We start from the raw sequence: 23,093 nt of genomic DNA on the forward strand, positions 1-23,093 counted from the left end.
TTTTAAGTCTCAGATGCAGCTGAGACTTTCCCTCCTTTGCGTCTACTCCCCCTCCTCCCTTCCTACTATGCACCCTCTGATTGGATAAGCAACCATGGGCATAGCCACTGAAGCAGGAACAATAACGTTAGAGCGGCAGCTCAGCTAACTCTTCCAGCCATGCCTCTGTCTGTGATAGACAAGCATGTGAAGTGTAGTTAATTTAAAGAGGCGCGTTGAGTTGGAGAATGATATAAGAAATGGAGACATAGACAGAGAGAGATAGAGAGAGACCGATAGAGAGAAATACATCTCAAGTTTGTGAGTTGCGCCCATCTTTGTTGGAACCAAGTGGACAGAAACTACCGAAACTACGTAATGTTGTAATTATAACAAATATAAAGAGATACATTAATTGGGTTTTGTGCATGTTTTTACATTCCTCAATAACATGTACTGTATTTTTACGACTATAAGACGCACCTAAAAGCCTTTATTTCAAAACCTGACCGTGCGCCTTTTAATACAGTGCGCGCCTTATATATGGATCAATATTGAGTCGCAAGGTCTCGCAACTTAAGCAAGCAGCCGTCGACTCGATTTTCCCCCGTAGGCGAACTAGTCCGGGGTGTATGCTGGGGTATATATACACACACACCGGTGTTTTATTTCCTAACCAATGTGTCAAACATCATTGGAATCGATCACTGTTGGCTAAAGTTAATCAGAGGTAAAGGAGGCGGGTCCTTTTTAGCATTTAAAGGCTCGAATAGGCTAAAGCGGGGCAAAACAAAGCCTGCAATTGGCACGGGGAGAAAACATTTTTTACTAGTCTGTATTTGTAAACAGGAAATATGGGGATTAATAGACAGCTAGCAACAAGCAACGTCTAACGATGCAGATGCTTCTCGGTGGATCTTTTCTTTTATTTGTCGGCATTATTGCGTGTTTTGGAGTGTGTAAATATTTTACACAGTTGGATTTACTACACTCACGGTTGTAAGAGGACCATGGTTGGGCATCATTATTGAAGGTGACGACTTTGGTGAGCTACCCTGACTTTTTTTTGTTTCAGGCTGATCTTGATGTTTCTGTAATGAGTGTTTGTTGTCATATGCACAGTAAAGAACCACGTTTCCCTGCACAATAAAAATCCTTCCTTTGCTGTCCACACAGTTGCCAGCAAAAAAGAAAATAGAAATTAAGAAACGGTTGGAAGTTCTTGAATCCCAAGAGTTTACCCTTACGAATGATATGTGGAATGACGCATTTGAGAGATTGGTGACATCGTTTAGATACCGTGTCCGTACGTGTCTGAGACACGTATTTGCTTCTTTGCGAGCTGTCGGAATATTAAGGGGATATTATTTTCAACACAAGGATACTGCTGGAAGTGTGAATTTCCCTACGGGGATGAATAAAGTATCTATTTATCTTATTAAGTTTGACTGAACTATCTGGCTGTTTTGTTGACGTTCCCACTTTAGCGCTTTATAGTCTGGTGCCCCTTATGTATGGAAAATATAGGACAAAAAACAATTTTTGGTGGGTGTGCCTTATAACCCGGTGCGCCTTATAGTCGTGAAAATACGGTAATTAAAGAAAATGATTGAGTATTGGTTAAAATAACAAAACAATGCATCCCCTATTCCAACCTTTGGCGTCGGCATTAGGAAAGAGGCGGTTCCAGGGTACTTTGCACCGCAGCGGGAGGGACAGCAAATAGTTCCTGGCTTTGATGTTGATGATGCAGTTGAGGTCCTCCTGAGATGGAGAACCCAGGATGCCTGAAGATAGAGGCAAAAATAATCAGGAAAATGCATCAATATGGGGGGGGATAATATAAGAAAATAGTTTTTTTTTTTAACCCAGAATGTGGTTGAGCTGATCCAGGTAGTGTTTGCCGGGAAAGATGGGCCGGTTGGACAACATCTCAGCCAGGATGCAGCCTACGGACCAGATGTCTATGGACTTGGTGTAACCCTGAAAGTCCAGCAAAATAAACACCAAGAAATACTTTTAAAGCAGGTTGATTCTATTATAGAGTTTGATATTTTTTCAGGCTTCTAATACTGAGGAAAGAAACAGACACGACGGGCCTCTGAGGAAAACTACGAAAGCCTCCTCTTTTGTTCAAGATGAAATGTGAACTTTTGTGCCATCTTGTGGTATGTATGCATACCTCCCCAACCATTTAAAGGAGTTTCTTCGCAATAATGTACATGTTGACGGTCAAAAGCGGTGTGTTACGTTCGTTTTTATTTGCATTTATGAACGTTTTTGTGGTGCTTGTTGTTTTATCATATTGTTTACTGTTTATATTGGTTGCACTTAAGCTTTAGAATGAATCTGTTGATGATGTTGTTCAAAAAAATATTACGAGGTTCTTTAACACAACTACTTATCTGTTCTTCTCAGGTCAACTGACTCGAATACTTTTTAGAAAATTTCAGATTCTTTGACATACAACAACTTTTTTTAAAGTAACGTAAATACTTTTTCTGGTAACAGTTACTTTGGAGTAATTCAGTTACATTTTGGAAGAAGTAGTGAGTAACTATAAGTAATTACTTTCTAAAGTAACATGCCAGACACCGATTAGACCTTTCACTTAAAAGGAGTACAAAAAAAGAACGTACTTTGGAGTTCAGCATAATCTCAGGAGCTCGATACCAGCGCGTGGCCACGTACTCTGTGAGGAAGCCGGTGTGGTCGTGGTCCGGGTCGGCCACGCGGGCCAGTCCGAAATCACAGATCTGTGGACCGGCACGGAGGTGAGAACGACATAAAGGCCCAATTAAAAAGGCTTTTTTCTCCCACCTTGAGATCGCAGGTTGTGTTGAGAAGGAGGTTGGAGGGCTTGAGGTCCCGGTGAAGCACGTTAGCCGAGTGGATGTACTTGAGGCCTCGCAGGATTTGGTAGAGGAAGTAGCAAATGTGGTCGTTGCTCAGGTGCTGAGTCTTCAGCAGCTTGTAGAGGTCTGTCTCCATCAGGTCCTGCACAATGTAACTGACAGGTATTAAGGAGATCTTAGAAGTTTGCTGGGGACTAACACCAAAGGGAAACAAATACAACAGACTAGATAGAGGTCGACCAATTATCGGCCCTGGAATTTGACAAACATTGGTATTTACTTTTCCTGACGGGCTGATTATTAAGTCTCAGATGCAGCAGAGACGTGCTCTCTCTCTCTCTACTCCTCCCTCCTTGCTACCCATCCCGCACCTACTGATTGGATAAGCGACCTTTTTATGCTCTTTCACTCAATCACAAACACACACGCTGGATTGACAATCTAATGTTATGATAAGAGCTAATATATTAGTCTCCACCTGATCATGCTTTTCTAAAACAAATTAATTACACCTTTAACGCAATCTCTTAACACACACACACACTTTTTTATAACAAACACAGGCATGTTGGGACGAATTGGGCCGCTATAACGTTTTTGTTTCTACTTCAGTGGCTACACCCCGGTTGCTTATCCAATCAGAAGGCACAGGGTGGGTAGCGGAGAGGTAGGAGGAAGGGAGGAGAAGAAGCAAGAGAAAGAATCTCGGCTGCATCTAAGACTTAATAATTAGCCTGTCGAATAAAAAAATGCTGATATGGGTATCCGTCAAATACCCAAAATATCGGTGCTGAGAATCGGTTGACCTCTGATATGTATAGAAATAAAAATGAAAAGTTTGGCAAGCAAAGGATACACATCCTTCATCTGGTCGATAGTGGGCGTACGTATGATGTCGTTGATGCCGATGATGTTCTCGTGCCTGAAGCGAAGCAAAATCTTAATTTCGCGCAGAGTGCGCTGGCAGTACGTTTGGTGTTCGAAGGGGCTGATCTTCTTGATTGCCACACGAAGCTTGTTGTCTCGGTCGTACGCAGAGCTAAGAAAACAAAAAAAAAAAAGATCAGCGTGGTCTTTTTCCTAGCGCTGGATCGCCTTGGGTGTCAAAATGGGGTCACACATTGAATGTTTTTATTTTTAACAATTTAAAAAATATATATTCTTTAAATGTAGAAATGTAGACACACACTTCTATGTGTAAATATATTAGTATGAAGATGAATACAAATTAAAAAGGGAAAGTAAGTTTAAAAATAAATCCATTAATAAAACGTGAAGATGAAAAAGAAGAAAAATTGTAATATAAAAAAATAATGATTATCTAAATAACAAAATAATGAAAAGTAAATAAAGAAAGAAATTAGATATGTATTAATAAAGAAATAATGATAAAAATAACAAGCATAAAATTTGAAAAAATAAATGTAAATTGATAAAACTAATGAATAAATAAAATGTAAAACAAATATATAAATAATTAAAGAAAAATATAAAAGAATAAGAATAGTTGATAGATGAAAAAAACAGTTGAAAATTTCAAAATAAATAATACGTTTAATAAATAAAATTGATAAAATCCAAATATAAAACCAATAATTAATAAAAATATAATTAAAAAAAATACATTTAAAGGGACAGTATGTTATATTTTGTCCCTTCTAATGGTACAAAGAAACTTTTCATTAATAGGAAAAAAAAACCATTTTTCCTTTGTAATAGTTGTACGCAAAGCTAAATTATTCAAGCTATTTGTTTAGCTCTACCATAGGCGTTTGATCTGGATATTGCTTTTCTGTTACATGAACACATAACCTTGGACAACATAATCTAGTCATTTCTAACTTGCGTGTGTGAGAAAGAGTTGTCCGTGTGGTGCCATGGACTGCGTCCTTAATTTTAGATATACATTCATCAAAAGAAGGAAAATTGAACAAGTACATCAAATCAGAGCAAAAAAAAAAACTTATAGTAAAGGCTTTCCAATGTATTAGAAGCATGAGCTAACAACAAGTGATTTTCTTCAAAAAAGCTAAACGGTCAAAACGTATGTCACTCACTCACTCACTCACTCACTCACTCACTCGCTCACTCACTCTCATAAATGAGTACTATGTGACAAATATGATAGACTTACTTTATGAAGTTATACTGGAAGTCGTGTGCAACATTAGGATAGCGTTCTGGAGAACATCCTGACAAGGCTAGGCTAACAAAGCTGGCCCGCTAAATTAAATAATCAATAAATAAGACTAAAAATACATCAATTATGGTAACCAAAGCAGTGATGTAATTTGCTGTCCATTTTGAAATTATAAAATGTGTCCTTTTTTTATGCTCGTATATAAGCACGCTGTCGAATTCTCGTCTAATTCAATCAACGATACGAGCAGCACACAAAATGGTCGACTCGTATTTGCGCTCAAGTATTTTCACCAAAGACATGACAATAATATCACAATGTCCTAAATCTGACAAGCATCACGACTACAACTGCCGCTTGCTTCTTCTCCCTTTGTAGTGATTTTTTAACACTGTGTAAAGCAGCGAGTTCAAACTCATTTCAACTCGGGGGCCACATGGTTAAGAAAAGCACTCTCACTGGGGATGGGGTAGCACATTTATGAAGGAAACAAAGAACAAGAGAAAACAGAAGTTGAGAGACAGAACGGAGAGAAAGAGAGAACAGGACAGAGAACGAGGGAAAGAATAAGAGAAAGAGTGACAAGAGAAAAAGAGCAAAAAAGAAGGACAGCAATATATAAAGAGAGACCAGAGAGAGAACGAGAGAAATAGAAAAGAGAAAAAGGAAAAGAAAAAGAAACGGTGATATAAAGAAAAAAGTGAGCAAAAAGGAGGCAAGGAGAGGAAAATGAGAAAAAAGAATAATCAGAGAGGAAGAGTGAAAAGGTGAAAAACAAAGGAGAGAAATAGAAAGAAAACGATAAAGTAATACAGCTCCCGTTGCTTTGCAAGTGGTGCCTGGCTTTGTCAACATCAAGTGGAGATCCTTCAAACTGCAGCTCATTTTTCTCTTGTATTTTTCTGGGTGTTGTCCTGCAGGCCGGATTCAAACCCTTGCCTGGCCTGGTACGGCCCGCGGGCAGCCTTTTTGGCACCCGTGCCGTAGAACGCCCTTGCCGTTGCCATGGCGACAGCTTAATGTAAACAGCGGAGTGCCAGCCTTCTGCCAGGGAAATCAGACTGACCTTCCTTCACACTTGGCTGTGAAGAATGTACGAGTGTGTGTCTGTGTGCCATCGTGTAGGAGGAAACAAATGTGTGCGTGGGAGGACGAGCTGCGAAATACGGACGGCTGCTCTTGTTGCACTCGGCATGACGCAATTGCGCTCATCTTTTTCACGTATTTCTGCCGGGAAAAACGAGCAAAATGGCTTTTGTTACGATAGTTAAAATGTGTGACTGAATATGCTGTCGTTATTACCGTATTTTCCGCACTATAAGGCGCACCGGGTTATAGGACGCACCCTGAAAAAATAGTTTTTGGTCCTATATTTGACATACATAAGACGCACCGGATTATAAGGCGCTACAATGGGAACGTCGACAAAACAGTCAGATAGTTCAGTCAAACTTATTACCCCCTTAACATTCCCAAAGCTTGCAAAGACGCAAATACGTGTCGAGAACACGTGCGGATGCGGTGTCCGTACTATGTCACTCAAATGCATCGTTCCATCATTCGGAAGGTTAAAGTCTTGGGATTCCAGAAATGCCAACCATTCCTTAGTTTCTATTTTCGCTCGCAACTTTACTGTGCATATTACAATAAACACTTGGAATTGAGTTTAATTTAAAAATAGACACTCCATTCCATCCATTATCTGCACCGCTTATCACAGAAACATCGAGTTCAGTCTGAAACAAGATACAGGGAAAATATAAAGCCGAAGTAGCTCACCGAAGTCGTTGTGTTCAATAATAATGTGCAGCCATGGTCCTCTTATATCTGTGAGTTTAGTAAATCCAGGAGAATAAAATATTTACAAATACAGAATAGTAAAAACATGCTTTCTGTATGCCGTCAACGATGTGCTATACGCATTCATCTTTTTCGGCCAATTGCAGGCTTTGTTTTGCCGCTTCAGCCAATGCCAGCCTGTAAATGATAAAAAGGATCCGCCCCTTGACCTCCGAATAACTTTACCCAATAGTGATCGAGTCAACTGATGATTGACACATCTTTTGTTGTGGTAAATACACTTGCATTTGTAGAAATTTAGAAAGACTTGCTTACAGTAGTGGGAAAAGGTCGGGTAGACATCCTTGAAGATACTCTTGGCAGACATTAAGTTTCCTTGAAGATAGCGTGCAAGGGACGGGACGCTCTGTACTTGATACGTGATACAGGACCGCCTTTTGGGGTGTACTCAATCGAAGCCTAATCGTCACTACCAGCTTTAAATACATTGTCATGTTCCTAGCTCTGTGAGATCTTTATTGACGCATCAATAAAGTGACATCTCCCTCCGTAACGAGGCTGGCTCCTGTCCATTTCTCTTATCCACATATGAGAAGACTTTTCTCTCGATTATCGGACCTCCAATTTCTCCAACATTTGGCGCCCAACGTGGACTGGCACTAATTAAGTAAAAAAGAAAAGGGAGGAGGACTTCTCAGTGGACCTGTCTCGAATAAGCGAGTGAGGTAAGGAAAGTTTTTCTCTCCTTATTTCGGTTTGCTTGTCGAGATTCGTGGGAGGACAGGAGCCTGTGACGTCGGAGCTAAATTATGAAAATGCGTGCACGTGGAATTTTCCGTCTATAATCAGGCCCAAGTTCGGACGGATGAGATATGTAAACTGAGTTGAGATTTCTTTTTTTTTTTTTTTTTTTGTGTCCCGGGAGTTCGGTGCTCAAAGAATCCTGTTTGTTTTGGGACGTAGGCTGCTTGAAAAAGGAAAAAGGCTAATTTTACCTGGATAAAATGGTGCAGCGGCGTCGGTATTTGTAGATTTATAATTGTCTTGTGATCTGTATGGAAACGGTGATGAGACGTCATCATTTGCTGAAGTGACAGTTCGGGAGTAGACGATCTATGTGTGGTTAATACGGGGCATGTTTTATGTGTTTCCCTAGTCGATTGATGGTTTGGGAGGGATATGTAACCTTGCACTTAGGAAAAAGTGTGGTGCATGGAACCTCGCCATTTTCTACAATCTGAAAGGTTATACCGACGTTAGAAAAATGAGCAGTAATCAGATGTTGTATTATTAAGATATATTCGCATAGAAACAAGCGATACACAGAATGTGTGAGAATTGCTGACATGTTTTCAGTCTGGGAGATGTCTCATTCGGGAATGTTGGTGTGTGTGCCAGCTGGCGTTAATTGTACGTGTGTCTCTCTGTCTGTGGATGTGTGTTCTGTTCGGTTCGGTTTCTCCCCCGCCCGCCTGAGTGAGTGAGCGCGGGTGATTTATACTTAACTGTTTTTTGTTTTTTTTGTTTTGTTTGGCGTTGGGAGAGGAGTTAAGGAAGCATGGATGAATGATGGAGTGACTGCTTATTCTACATTTTACGGTCTTGTATGTGCGTTAAAGTGTCTTGCTTTTTTGTGGGTTGTTCTCGCCCCCAAAGCTCACCCCCACCCCACCCCCGTCTTTCCCCCGTCTTTCGCTCTGTGTGAGTTGAGCTCAACCGTGTGTATTCCCGCCCCACCCCCGTCTTTCCCCCGTCTTTCGCTCCTTTACTGTATGGAAAATAAATAAAAGTGGAGGGATTACTTAATTCGTCAAGTGCTCCGTTTGCGTGTGGCCTTTTGATTTGTGAGATCTTGTTCCGATAAACGTGATAAGTATAGTTTGGGTAAATTGAGGAAACAATTTGGCAAGCATTTTCAAAAGACAATGAGGAGCAGATTACTCGATCTTGAGGAAGACCATGAAAAATTTAAGAATTTAATTGCTAAGGTGATGTCTTCATGGTCATTAAACCTAGACTAAACATCCGAGTTTGTAAACATGACCGATTTAACAGGATTCAGAAGTCAGACGCACTGTTGAAAAAGGCTGAAGATGGACAGAAAAACAAGTAAAGAACAAACAAAGACGTTCACTCATCCGTTGTCTGCGCCGCTTGTCTACAGCAGGGTCGTGGGGACACTGGAGCACATCCAGGCTGTCCTCAAACAGTGAGCAGGGGGCAATCTGAACTGATTGCAGCCAGTTTCGAGGAGAAAGAGGTAGACAACTGGGCACCAAGGTCAGTGTGGCACTGATAAAGCTCATGGGCGCATTCCTACAGCGGATTACGAGTGGAACGTCACGATGGACTGAGCCAGACGGCCAAGGCCGTCGACGAGGCGGTGATAACGAACAACACGAGTCTGCATTGAATCACGCTAGAATCTTGTTGATTGACGAAGTGTTTACAAATCTGAGGAATATTGATACGTTTGGATTGTGAATTATTTTATTTTTAACACAGAAATACTGCTAAAATTGTATTTTGAATCTGCTTTCCAGGAAATCAGTAATGTGTCTCCAGATGCAGGAGCATCAGGAGGATTATTAAGGAGAATAGGTAACAGGGGAATACCTTTGACTTTATATCAGATACAAGTGCACAATTTAAAAATATTATGCAAAGGGGGGGTGTGAAATAGCTGTAGAAATAAGGGTATAGGTCTCCGTATTTACAGGCCACGGTAGACGGAGGGAATAATAATGGAAAAGAGTAAATGGAATATTAAAATCGAAGATAAACAAGATCTTTGTGAGTACTAGGCTCAACTGAGGGGATGCGCTACAGTAAGCGCTGATGAGTTATCGCATGCAAACTCATTGGATCACGCATTTAACACCGCATGAAATGCTAACAGGCAGACCAGCGCCGCATCTGGGAGGTCCCTATAAGGGGCCGCCGCTTGAGCAACTACAAACTGAACTGAGAGACTATATGAGACAATTGACGGCTATCCAGAAGGCCATCTACATGCAGGTGAAGAGGCAAGAGTCCAAGGTCGAACAACCATTCGAGAGGACGGTCGTCCCAGGAGATCTCGTGTACATCAAGGTGTTTCGACGAATGTGGAACCAACCGAGGCGTGAGGGACCCTACACCGTCGTAAGGGCAACGCCGACCGCAGTCCAGGTCGAGGGCAGCTCAACCTGGTACCATCTGAACCACTGTACCAAGGCTCGCGCTGCCACCGTCAACGAGACCAAGCAAGATCAACAGGGCAGTAACGTTAAATTAGGAAAACAAGATGTGGGTGACAAAGCTGTGTGTGATAATAAATTGTCTGATATGATTGTTACTAGGAGCGGAGCTCGAGAAATCGCAGCGGCGAATGGAAATTGCGGGTCCGAAAGTGCAACCGGAGATCCAAAAAGCGACACTGCAGTTGCAGACCATGACGCATCCTAGAGACAGCGGCCCGGTTAAGTGTGACACTACTGTATAACATGCCAAAACGGTTGAGGATTTGGAAAGTACAAGTACATTTTACCTCATGAAGGGCTCACTGGCCCTGAGGTATGGAAGCTCGAAAGTACCAAAATTAAAATATTACAGGAAAAGAGAAAAAATGTGAGATATGACGAAAATGTGTAAAATATAATTCTTAGAATATGGTTTCGTAACAAACATGCACTCGAAATCTTTTAAAGGGACAGTGTGTATAAATTGACCCCAAGATGTCTCTGCACTGTGGAGTGCAACCGAAATAAAAGTGCTTAACGGGATGAATAGGAGAGTCACAGTGCCCACATAAGCACTATTTTCCACTGCCTCTAGGTGATGCTCATGTTATGGAAAACTCAAGTAACTCCAGTTTACAGTCACGTAGTCACACCAGCAGTCCCTGTTTTGGATGTAAATTGCTAAAAATACTTTATAAGAAAGCTAATTAAACGATTTAGGTTCACTATCAAGACATTTCTAATAAAAACTCGCAGGAAAAAACCTTAACCGAGAACGAACGTTTTATCCAGAAGCTGTAGCAAAGAAACTCAAACGTTTTGATTGGGTGAGTGTTAGGAACTATAAACAGGACATGCGCACTTTTACTAAAAGTAAATACGTAAGTATCTTCAGTTGTAGGAATTTTTGACATTTTCACAAAATAACTTGGCTTGCATCAGGTTTTGAATCAATAATTTGAGACAAAATGACAGACAAAATGAGCGTCAGCACTCATAAGTGACGGCGGGAGGGAGTCGAATTTTAAGTCGCTCGACACTCAAAACGTCACACAGTGAAAATTAAAATCGCTGAATGAAAGTACCGTAGAAATACTACGACAGTAATACGGTAATAGAGAAATGCCCCTAGAGGTATACTAAACAATATCACAAAACTAACGATTCAATATAGTACTTTAAAACATAGACATAGTACACTACATCAATTAAAAATAAATAAAAAATAAATAACTACAGAACTAAATACCAAGTTAAGTGCAAAAAGGGCATTTATGAGCTGGCTCTCTTCAATAAATTGAGAAAAAAGCAGTTTTTGTCCAATGAAAAAGACTGACTTAACCAATTACCAACAGCAATGACGTAATCTCGAAGCGACGAGATCTCATTAGCTAAGATCGGCGTGCAGAAGAATAAAAACTCATACAGCAAAACCAAAGTAACGATAATGTAATGCGTTGAATCTTTGTTAAAGAGGAATTAAATGATAATGACAATTTAAGGGAAAAGTTTGCGTCCCCAGCATGAATGATGCATCTGGGACACAGGAACATGGTGAAATGAGAACACTGAGTGTATACAAGATAATTATACAGAATAGTTTCAAAAAGAAAGAATGTTTAAGTAACAAAACTAATCATCTTTCGTTGAATATGCGAATGGCAAAAGGGTAAGAATTTTTAAGACGTGTAGTTATGCTCCTAATAAAGCAAGGGCGAGTAAAACAAAGAAGACGACTGGAAACCGTCCATAATTTTAGTGTCCATCTTTTCGTTGGTTATAAATGGACAAATTCAAAAGAGGCGTAATACGTAAAAGGATTGTTTCCTTAGTTTTTCTCATATTCAATAATAGATTACTAGTGGTATGAATGATTTCGAATTATCAAAAAATTGAAAGAAGTTTGAAAATGACGACATATTATCACAGGGAAGAAAATTCGAGACTAGAAATCATTAATAACGTAGCTGAAGCTATTTCAGTCACTGAATGAAATATTTCTTTTAGAAAGAAAAGAAAAAGAAAAACAAAGGGAACTAAGACAATTGCGTAAAAACGAAGATTGTTGCGCGGAATAAAAGATTAAGATAGTAATATAAAATAAATACGATTCAACAAGATAAATCATAAGTGACAAGTAGGTATTGCTTTATATCGAATCAACAATAAGAGATTATGATTACAGAGGGATGAAAAGACAATTAGAAATTTTTGACATTGAGTTCGAGTTGGCAGTTTTTTTAGGACAATTGATTCCACACTGAATTTTTTAGAATGAGTGTTACGTTCGACAAATGATTAATAAATGTGAAACAATAGCTGACTTATGGTTTGGTTAAGTTAAAATGAAACATTGTCTATGGAAAAGAGCATTTTTTTTAGAAGACAATGAGAAAAAGATTGATCAATCCTGGAAAGGATTAAAGGAATTAAAAATAACGGATTAGTGGATTTAGAGACAACCATACAAGACGATTTTGGTGATTTAGAAATATAACTGCATGGGAAATGAATGGAAATTAATTAAACTAAGATAATTAATGTCTACTAGTACTTAAATTTAGAGAAAAATTTAGAAATTGAATAAACTGGCTAATTTACTAAAACATCTCAGTACGTAAGCACGATAAAACTTAACGAGACTCTAAGTGCCCCTGAATTCCACAAAAAGTTAACCTAGTATATTGTTTTGCTTTAATTCTGAAAGAAAAAGAAAAGGAGACACTAAGACAAACATACAACATAAATTATTTAAATAAGGATAATTTGCTGAAAATTAGGTACGAAAAACTTGAGACAAAAGTATGAAAAACAACACATTAGGTAGTGTTTTTGGAGTTCCCTAGGGTCTTGAAAAGCACTATATAAATCCAGACCATTTATGATGGAATGGAATATACCTTTACGGACATAGGTACAAAACGGGTTCACATATTGTAACTGACAATTAAATTTGGCATGACACTCCATCTTCAGAGTTAGGTAAAGGATCGGAAAAGATAAGGTTATAGTTATAATTAATACAATATTTACACAAGAATGTGCATTTAAAATGTTACATACAGTTGAGGTTTGTGTAATATGCATTTGGTCTAAAAATAGTCATTGTAGTGCAAAAAAGTTGTCAGCATTGTGCAAAACATATAACAGTATTTTTATAGATAAGCTATGAAAATAAAAGGAAATTATTAAAAGAATCAATATAACAATCTATCCTGGTCATCTGCCTCGAGGGGAATGGCCAACAGCAAGATAACACGTTGAAAATCAAAAGAAAATGCAAATAAAAAGTGCATACAAATTTTTTTCTCGGATGTGATCAATCTACAAAAGAGAACACTCAAACACTCAAATCAGGGTGAATGATTCTGACAAGGATAATGGTTAAACTGATCCAGTGACTGTATTTAGTGAGAAAGCAAAATTTGAAATTTAGAACTGACAATTTAAAAAATAAATTGTTTATCTTCTAGTTAGAATTTTGGGATAGAATGCTCAAAATGGATAGGGCATCTTATAGTGGGGATTTTGATTTTCACTTAAAATAAATATAGAGACGTGCAACCAGTCGGAGTGCCGATGGACTACCGAAAACCAAATGTGTTAACGACAGTACAGACTAAAGTGACGGATAATATGCTAAACCTTAATGTGACGATACAGGCGAGAAGGGTACCGACACACCAAAGTCCAGAAAAACCTACACCCACGGCGACAGCACGGAAGAGTGAGGTTACAACGCCGACGGCCAAAAATGAGTGCACGGCCAGTACGTAAAGTTCGGGAAATTGTGTAGGAGAGGAAAACCATAACCCTAACTCGGTAGTTGTGTAGGCACATGGCCTCAATGTGCACTGACTTAATTAGACTAATTAACTTAAATTTTTGTGGGCCATCTGTCTTGTTTTATGTTTTTTCAATGTTGTAAGTGTTTGTATTCTTTCCTGTATTCTTATCTTTCTTGTCTATATGGTTGTCCAGCGTTTAATCGGCCCACGTAACTGAAAGGATTAACAGAAAAATATCGAAGGAAAAGGAAAAAGGGAACAATACAGTGCTCATTGAGACGAGGAAAAATCCAATTGAGTGAATTGGAATGGAGTAATTTGAGAATGAAAAGCATTGTTATACGAAAATAGTGGAAAAGCGTGAGTAAATACTTTCTTTTCATTGAATATGGAGGAAAAATTCATTGAGTCGAATAAAAATGAGTAAGATGGAACATTGTAGATCAATGCACGTCATTTTCACATTAAGTAGGTGAAGCTAAGATAGTAGATTGAATTGGTTTGGAAAGAAAAATAAATAAATAAATAAATAAATAAGTGAGATGGTTATATGTCAATTTCCCATTAAACTAGTGGGCTAAAAAGAATGTGTTAGAGGGCGTAGAAGAAGGGAAAGTTATGTAGAAAATGGATTGTTGGCAGAGCAGGTAAGGAAGTTACAAATACAGAAAGATAAGAGTAAGTAAAAGAAGGTAAAAAGGGGAAAAGAAAGTAGGTGTTGAGGAAAAGAGAAGAGGGGGACATGCAAGTGACAAAAGGAAGGAATGTAAAGGGGAAAAGGTAATTGAATGAAATATTTTTGTTGACAATTGGCCGCAGTAAAGAGAACATATATTCCGGGTGGACGTGTATATCTAGATACCATCAGACAACCGAGAGGAATTCCAGATGAATTTAAAGCTAGGAATGAAATTAAGTCTGGATTGGAATCGATATTTATCTGGATAACTCCGAAAAAGAACGCAGAATGGCTTAATTACATTTATTGATTTATTACAACCAACGACGTTTTATTAATTACATTAACGAGGCCTTTAGTGCAGTAGGAGAGCAAAGCGATTTTCTCTTAGCCAGTAAAGGAGGCGTGTGTCATATGATAAAGGAGGAATGCTGTACTTATATACCTTTATACACAGCCGAAGCAGGAAGCTTCACAAAAGCAATGTCGAAAATTCGTGAGTTGAGCAATGAAGTGACAGTAAATACTGAAAAGAACAGTATCTCTTTTGATTGGTTCTCGTCTACATTTGGGTACTGGGGTGGTATGTTAGCGAAGGGGGAAATTTTTGTACTAACTGTCGTAATAATTATGTGTTTGTTGTGTTTCTGTGCCATACCTATTCTTAAAAGAGGAATTCTTAAGACTTTTGGAGAACAAATGACAGTAGTGGCTAATACTAGGGTGGCAGAAGCTCAATGAGCACAGTTAGTGATTAAATATCCAAGCCTATTCCTTAGTGAGGAAGAACAGATGACTCGACTAAATTCAACGCCTTGAATTTTATCTGGCAACATTAACAGTCAGTCTACATTACATTAAATAATGGAGCATCTACGGAAAGAGACCCATATGATGATCTGGACTGAATACGATATCAATTAGCACTATTGTTAAACACGCAACACACTATATAGCACTAGGAATAACAGCAACAAATATATTGGTTTCTGATTGTGATTCTTTTGTTGGTATGTCACACTGCCGGGGAGCAAGCTGCTGTCTGGGATGGTCAGGATGCATCGTCGCTTCCGGGTTTTTGGCTGCATGGAAACTGAGCGTGATGCCTGCTGGGATGGACGCTCACTCCAACATCTGACTTCACGACACCCGTTGACGAATACGACATTGCATGGTCTTCAAATTGTTCACGGGGGTCAGGCCAAAGGCCAATGTGTACACCGTATCACTATCCAGTCATGCACTCATCTTGAAATGTGTCGACGGCTGTTACCAAAATTTGTTATCACTCACTTATCAGTTCATTTATTCATTTACCTTTATCACGTACCGATCAACCGTCGACGGTCCACGTGTATAATCCAGTATGTACGGATAAAGATAAATGAAGGGGGGGTTAGTGCATGGGTCGGATGTTTGGAGTGTTGGGGGTTTTTGTAAATGAAACATTGAACAATGAAAGTTAGAATGATCACAGCAGGCTGACCGCCAGAATTTTATTTTATTTTCGATTCGCGTAAACTCTGTCCGTGTATTGATATTATTGATTTGTAATACTTTACCACTACCCTGTATTGATTTTCAATTTTAATTTCCATTCAAAGTGGGAGTATAAACTCCCAAAAGGGGGGATAAGGTAACAGAAGAAAAAAAAAAAAAAAAAAAAGGGGGGGATATGTTGTGGTAAATACACTTGCATTTGTAGAAATTTAGAAAGACTTGCTTACAGTAGTGGGAAAAGGTCGGGTAGACATCCTTGAAGATACTCTTGGCAGACATTAAGTTTCCTTGAAGATAGCGTGCAAGGGACGGGACGCTCTGTACTTGATACGTGATACAGGACCGCCTTTTGGGGTGTACTCAATCGAAGCCTAATCGTCACTACCAGCTTTAAATACATTGTCATGTTCCTAGCTCTGTGAGATCTTTATTGACGCATCAATAAAGTGACATCTCCCTCCGTAACGAGGCTGGCTCCTGTCCATTTCTCTTATCCACATATGAGAAGACTTTTCTCTCGATTATCGGACCTCCAATTTCTCCAACACTTTTTCGGCCAATTGCAGGCTCTCAGTAGCCTAGATGGTAAGGCGCCCGCTTTGAGACTGGGAGGTTGTTGGTTCGCGCCTCGGCCGAGTCATACCTAAGACTTATAACATTGGTAAAATGGCGGCGCCCTCTGTTGGCTGCGGCTGCATCGGCTCGCTACAACGGGTCAGGTGTATCGACATTTCGTTCTGTGTACATTGTTACACAGAATGACAATACAAAGGAAATTATTATTATTATTATTATTAGTTTTACAGCTTAAGCCTATGCCAGCCTGTAAATGATAAAAAGGATCCGCCCCTTGACCTCCGAATAACTTTAGCCAATAGTGATCGATTCAAATGATGATTGACACATTGGTTAGCCAATGAAACGCCAGTAAATAAATCCCAGCATACACCGCGGACTACTTGGCGTTCGGGGGGAAATCTAGTCGGCGGCTGCAAGTTAGTTGGAAGACTTTGCGATTTAATATTGACCCATAAATAAGGCGCACTGTATTATAAGGCGCATGGTCAGCTTTTGAAAAAAATTAAGACTTTTAGGTGCGCCTTATAGTGCGGAAAATACGGTACATGTGTTCCAGCTTTATTAGTTTTATTATTAAATCATCACATAATTACTTGGTAATCCCATTATTCATTTAAGTATTATAAATGCACTTTATGTTTATCCACCTACTTAAATGAAGTCTTTACTTTCTGTATCCATTTGATGTTTCAAAGTGTCCATTAATCCGGTACTCATGTTTCCAAGTGCTCTTGAATCTATCATACTCTTATCAGAACACCTGCAAAAGCCAGTTAGATCCAGTCTGAACAAAGGTTACTTGTAAAAATGTCCTTCCCTGGAAAACTAGAGATAATGCAAGTTTTATTTTCTATTTCGACAAATCCACGCCTTTCTTTCTATAAGACAGGGGCGAGACATTTTTGGGTGCCTATAGTGGGAGAATGCTCTCCTGATCAACCGGCCCAGAGTATACTTGTTTTTTTTTAACTTGGTAATACAATTCAACTGAAATGCTTTCTTCAGCTTTTTTTCTTCGTACTAATACTCTGTCTGGTCCGAGGAGTAGAAAACGCAGCAAGAGACGGAATGTCTATGCCAACAATTTTAACAACTAGCGTATTTTTATGACTAGTCGCTCCGTAGTATACATAGCACCAGCCCAAAAAATTGATTTTTAAGAAGGGAAAAAAATTCTCCAAGTCGCACTGCAGTATAAGTCGCATTTTGGGTGAAAAATGTATTTGATAAAGAATCAACACCCAAAACATACATCTCAGGCAAATGTTCCCACGCGTCAAATGCCTTCCCTAGCATACGTAACTCGGGCAGACGTTAAAGAGACTTCATATCTCATTTTCGGGGAATGGTATTAGAACAGTAAAACACAGAACATTTGCACTTTGTAGAAAAAAAAACCTTTGACTAAGTTAAAAATATTTACCTTGGCAAATAATGCCTTATCTTCAGAACATTCAAAAATTAGAAATGTCAGGGCAGCACGGCGGCGCAGTGGTTAGCGCTTGTGCGGCACAGTTCATGTCATGGGAACCTGTCGTGGGTTCAAATCCAGCTCCAGACTTTCTGTGCGGAGTTTGTATGTTCTCCCCGTGCTTGCGTGGGTTTCCTCCGGGCACTCCGGTTTCCTCCCACATTCCAAAGACATGCATTTCAGGTGAATTGGCCGGTCCAAATTGTCCCTAGGTGTGAATGAGCGAATGAGTTGTCTGTCCCTGTGTGCCCTGCGATTGGCTGGCAACCAGTTCAGGGTGTCCCCTGCCCACTGCCCGATGATTGCTGGGATGGGCTCCAGCCCCCCCGCGACCCTACTGAGGATAAGCGGTACGGCTAATGAGATGAGATGAGATGAAAATATAAGTGGCATCATGACCATTTCAAAATATATTCATCAGAAAAACATCACGATCAGTTTGAAACAAGATACCCGAAAACTATGAAGAAGGCATGGCTCATCCAAAAGTGCTGGGAAAATCTACTCATGACACGATTCCATGCAAAAACAGACACAAAGTCCAGTGAATCCAACAGTGTAAAATATTTACGCCAAAACACACGATAAGGAAGACAGATTTAAAAAGTCCGCCTAAAAGCATTCATGCATTGTTTGTAATCTGTCTGTTTGGCTCCATAACTCTCCTTTAAGAATAAACAGACTCAGAGATTTCTGATGCAGGCGTCAATCAAAAAGTGAGAGGCTGACACCACTCTTGGCCAATCGCAGGCTTTTATCACAATTCTTAGCCTGTGAAAACCTAAGGGGGGCTCGTATTAAAAAAAAAAAAAAAAAGGTTATGAACTTCTTTGACTTGAAAATGTTTAGCCAATTGTGACCAGTTCAAATGTGGATTGACACATCAGTTAGCCAACGAAAATTCCAAAGTAATTTTACACAATCTTACGAGCTGTATTGAAACCGGGGCCAAAAATAATCGCACGTTGGTGCAACCAGGGATCATTTTTATGTGTAATTATTACGGGCTACTGTGCACAGTTAGTAGTTGACTTCTAAAAAGAGAGGTCAAACATTTACAACTCTTTCACAGTGTTCTAGGCTAAACATGGTTAGGATCCATCTTATTATACAACGTCTTGCTGTTTAAGAGAATTTGGACTGAATGGCCCACACTATAGTAACCAAACCTCTCATTACCCAAAAAAAAAAAAAAAAAAAAAAAAAAAAAAAAAAACACATCAAAAACCTAGGCTGATCTTTGCTGAGCAGCATGTCACGTGGACGCAGAAGAACTGGTCCAGAGCAGCAGAAATTGGGCCTCTTCTACAGCTACATAGCTGAGTTAATGCAGATGTGTATCAGAACCTTCTTCAACAACACATTGTTACTTGCGTTCATCACCCAATAAGCCTTCAGTCTCAATGCAGGACAATAGACCATGTCAAACACCAAAACAGGTAAGGAATTTTCTTAGAGGTGCAAACATTAAATCACTGGCATGGCCTGCCCAGAGTCCTGATCTCAACCCAATTGAGAAGATATGGAAAATCATTGGTGACAAAGTTATGGTCAAGAAACCAACTAAAATCACCGAACTGTGGATGAGGCTGGAAGAAGAACGGACCGAAATCACACCAGAGCAGTGTGAAAGACGAGTGCTATCCCGTGGCCGCAGATGTGTTGAAGTCATTCACAGCAAAGCCTTGAACACTTATTACGAGAGGCAAGATCTTGGGCCCAGGCCGGGTTCGGGCTTAAAATGTCAATCATAAAGTCGGGCACGCCTTCTCTCTCGTGAAGGATCTGAACACTATGCACTTACTTTTACTCTAGTAGGTATTTAAATGACTGTTTTTTTAATTCTGAGTAATATTTTTCTGAAGTAACAGTACTTTTACTTGAGGAACACACTTTGGCGGTGCAGTTCAGTGCGGAAATGCGCACTTCAGCGCCAAAGTGCACACTTGATTTGATGGACTCAGCCTCAAGTAAATCTGAAGGTTCGAGTTTACCTCGGCACCGAAGTAAAGCTTCGGGTTATTTTGGTTTATTGTACAGTTTGAGTGCATTGTTTACAAAAGTCTTACAATGTTGCGTAAGGTGTAACGTATGGTATATGCGTTTGTTCAATAAAGCATAATAAAAACACTGAGTTTACGACAGGCTCGTTCCCTCAAACCAAGGTAATCGGTCGGGTTCGAGCTTATATGCCTGCAGGCCGGGTTGGGTTGGATTTTTATGCCCGATCGTACTTGTGCTTCCTACTAATTGAAGACTGTTGTAACCTTCAGAATTTTCTTCCATGCCAAAGTCATCGTTGTTCTAATTTTGAGCAGCGTGTTCTGTAATTTGGAGCATAGCGGCTTCTGAAAAATATTTTGGGGTGAAATGCCTTTAGTCATTTTGTGAAAAAAAGTGTTGTAGTACCATTATACAGACACAATAAAATGTCTAACTGTGGAACAGTGAAGATGGTATCTCAAAATTATTCAATGTCAAGTTGTTCTCTAATTTTGTTCAGTAGGCACGCCGCTCAAAGGTGCATGTCATATCTACTCATTTATATTGATTAAAATATGTAAATATGTAAACAGATTAATGCATACCTGCCAACTTTTGAAAGTGAAAAAGCCTAGTAACCACGGTCAGGTCCAGGACGATGCAGGGGGTGGGGTGGGGGGTGAATCGAAAGAAAGTTCTTTAAAGCTCAAAAATGTAATTAATATAACAAAGTCATATAAAACCCTCAATAGTTTTTTCTTTTCAATATTTGATACAATAAGAAACAACACACACACACTATATATATATATATATATATATATATATATATATATATATATTATATCTTGATCCCAAGACGAGCGCTCTACCTCCTGCGCTAATGCCGCCCAATATTAAATCACCGTTTATTAAATAATGTGGTGCATAGGGTTTATTTTTGATAATATATCATTAAATAAAACAAAAATCTGAGGAGCTGTTTGGGGGCCAAAGGAGCTCTTCTCAGCAGAGGCAAAAGAGCTGGTTTTCTAAGTAGAGCTGTCCTTTTAGGTCGAACAGTGGTGGACGGTGGCGGATTACATGACAGCGTCTTAATGACAATCCTTAAGAGCTGGTGTGTCAGCGTCATTTTCACACACTTTGAAAAAAAAATCTTAATTCATTGTGTGGTCTAGAATCAGACTGCCAAGAAACATGTCAATGGCAACAATTTCAAGCACTTGACACAAAATTCAAGCACTTTCATGACCTTAAAAACAACATGAAAATTCAAACATTTAAGGATTTTAAGCCCTGTACAAACCCTGACACACACGCACACAAGAATGGGAATCTGAAAACTGTACATAAACCTAGAAATAGTATGTACAGTTCTGCAGTAAAAAAATATATTAATGAAAGTATTCGTTTTTAACACCACAGCTGGACCACTACCAACATTAAACAATTATGAATCTTTTGCCATACTCTTGACAATAACACTCCAATAAAAATGGCCCGGCGGCATTTCCCACCTCTTCGTCCTCGGCCCTGTTGCCACGGAGACAGGAACGCAAAAGCTTCACGCCGCATCCGCGTTATGTAACGCCATTATTGCCATGACGACGTGCGAGTGGTGGGGGGGAGACCAAACGGCTCTTTGCGATGGAGGAAAACCGGGACAGTGAACACCGCAAAGTCCCACGATTGGGGGGGTGGGAGCTTTGAGCATAGCATTAGCAGACTTGAGACTATTACAAGCTAATGTTGCTAGCGGAAAACCCAAGGGTCTGCAAACCCTCAAGACATGCACGCTCTTTAGCGATGCCAAGGGACTCCCTGGCGCTTTTACAAAAAGGTTTACCAATTAAAAATTGCAGGGGAGGGAAATATATTCATTGTTTTGCAGTCTTACTGGTATCGGGTTGTGAAAACACGGAATACTGGTTGTCGCCTCAAATGCAGCAATGTCATATATTCTGAAGTGAGATCGTGGCTCTCAGGCTTGAACTCCTCCCCGGAGAACTAAGCTGCAATACTAAACTACGGAGCTGTAGTACTCTTCTACGGCTTTTTTTCCCTCCTCCCTCCACTGGTCCGTGTTCGAAGTGAAGCCCAAGGTCTGTCCTTATTAAAAGGGCAGCGACACAAGCAACCAATTGTCTTCCATTTCATTTTAATAAATGCATGCTGCATTTTGTTGCACTCTTAGTCTTGTTCTTACGTGTTAAGGGACACGTTATTCACTTTTCTCTTTGTTGTCTTTTGAATTCCCAAGACAAAAATCACATTAAAAAATGGATTTCTTCATTGCATTTCTTCAATTTTATCAAAGCAATTCAACATACTGTAATTAATTAATATTGTAAAAAGTTAAACTTGAGACAGTGTCCTAAAACAGAGGACATTGAAATTGGAGGGCTACTTGTTTCAGTGAAAGAAAAAGATTGAGAGAGCAGCTGGCAAGGGTTTGACACGCTAGAGTCGGGTCCCAACAGACTTCTGCAATGTCTTTGTGATGATAAAAATACAAGAGTCACAAATGTAGCGGTTTGACACGAGTAGTAGCTCCAAGTCGACCGCTTTATTGTTAATGGATCTGGCCTTTGTGACAAGTCACGCTCGCCAGTGGTGGCTCAAGAGTTGTTAGCCTAGCAGTAAGCTTTCCCTTCCGACGCCACCTCAGTCAATTCCCGGGAGCACCCGCTGTTTATCAGCTTTTCCTTACGCTTTTCTGACATTCTTCGGAGTCTGATTTAATTGACTTAATTATTTTCAACTGAGGTGTTTGTTTTTTTGGCCATTGGTGCAAAGTCTGTTTGACTGACTGCGACTGGCTGGCAACCAGTTCAGGGTGTCCCCTGCTCACTGCCCGAAGATAGCTGGGATGGGCTCCAGCACCCCACCGACCCTACTGGGGATAAGCGGTGCAGATAGTGGAACGATGGATATTTGATGATTGGCAGCTTACACCAGTCTATCAAATTCGTGCATAGACATCTAGCAAACTTTGCCTCACCTTTATTGGTTGGTGCCATTAAAAGTCTGCTTCTGATTGGCTGGCGCTGTTAAACCACAAAAGGTGATAATTCTTGTTGGCCAAACACTACGTCAAT

General features: G+C 39.7%; 1 protein-coding gene across 1 annotated transcript in view; it reads right to left on the minus strand.

Moving 5' to 3' along the window:
• mapk1 (mitogen-activated protein kinase 1) overlaps positions 1-23,093 on the minus strand; it is a 36,745-nt gene that overhangs the window by 5,586 nt on the left and 8,066 nt on the right. Inside the window, exons 2-6 of the mRNA XM_088335711.1 lie at positions 3,691-3,873; positions 2,800-2,989; positions 2,619-2,735; positions 1,848-1,962; positions 1,635-1,766 (exon numbers count right to left, since the gene is read on the minus strand). Of these exons, the coding sequence (XP_088191837.1) occupies positions 1,635-1,766; positions 1,848-1,962; positions 2,619-2,735; positions 2,800-2,989; positions 3,691-3,873 (737 nt within the window). The remainder of the gene's footprint in view (positions 1-1,634; positions 1,767-1,847; positions 1,963-2,618; positions 2,736-2,799; positions 2,990-3,690; positions 3,874-23,093) is intronic.

This window comes from Urocampus carinirostris, chromosome 5 (genome assembly GCF_059441175.1).
Source record: "Urocampus carinirostris isolate Australia breed hairy pipefish chromosome 5, RoL_Ucar_1.0, whole genome shotgun sequence".
NCBI classification, from domain to species: Eukaryota; Metazoa; Chordata; class Actinopteri; order Syngnathiformes; family Syngnathidae; genus Urocampus; species Urocampus carinirostris.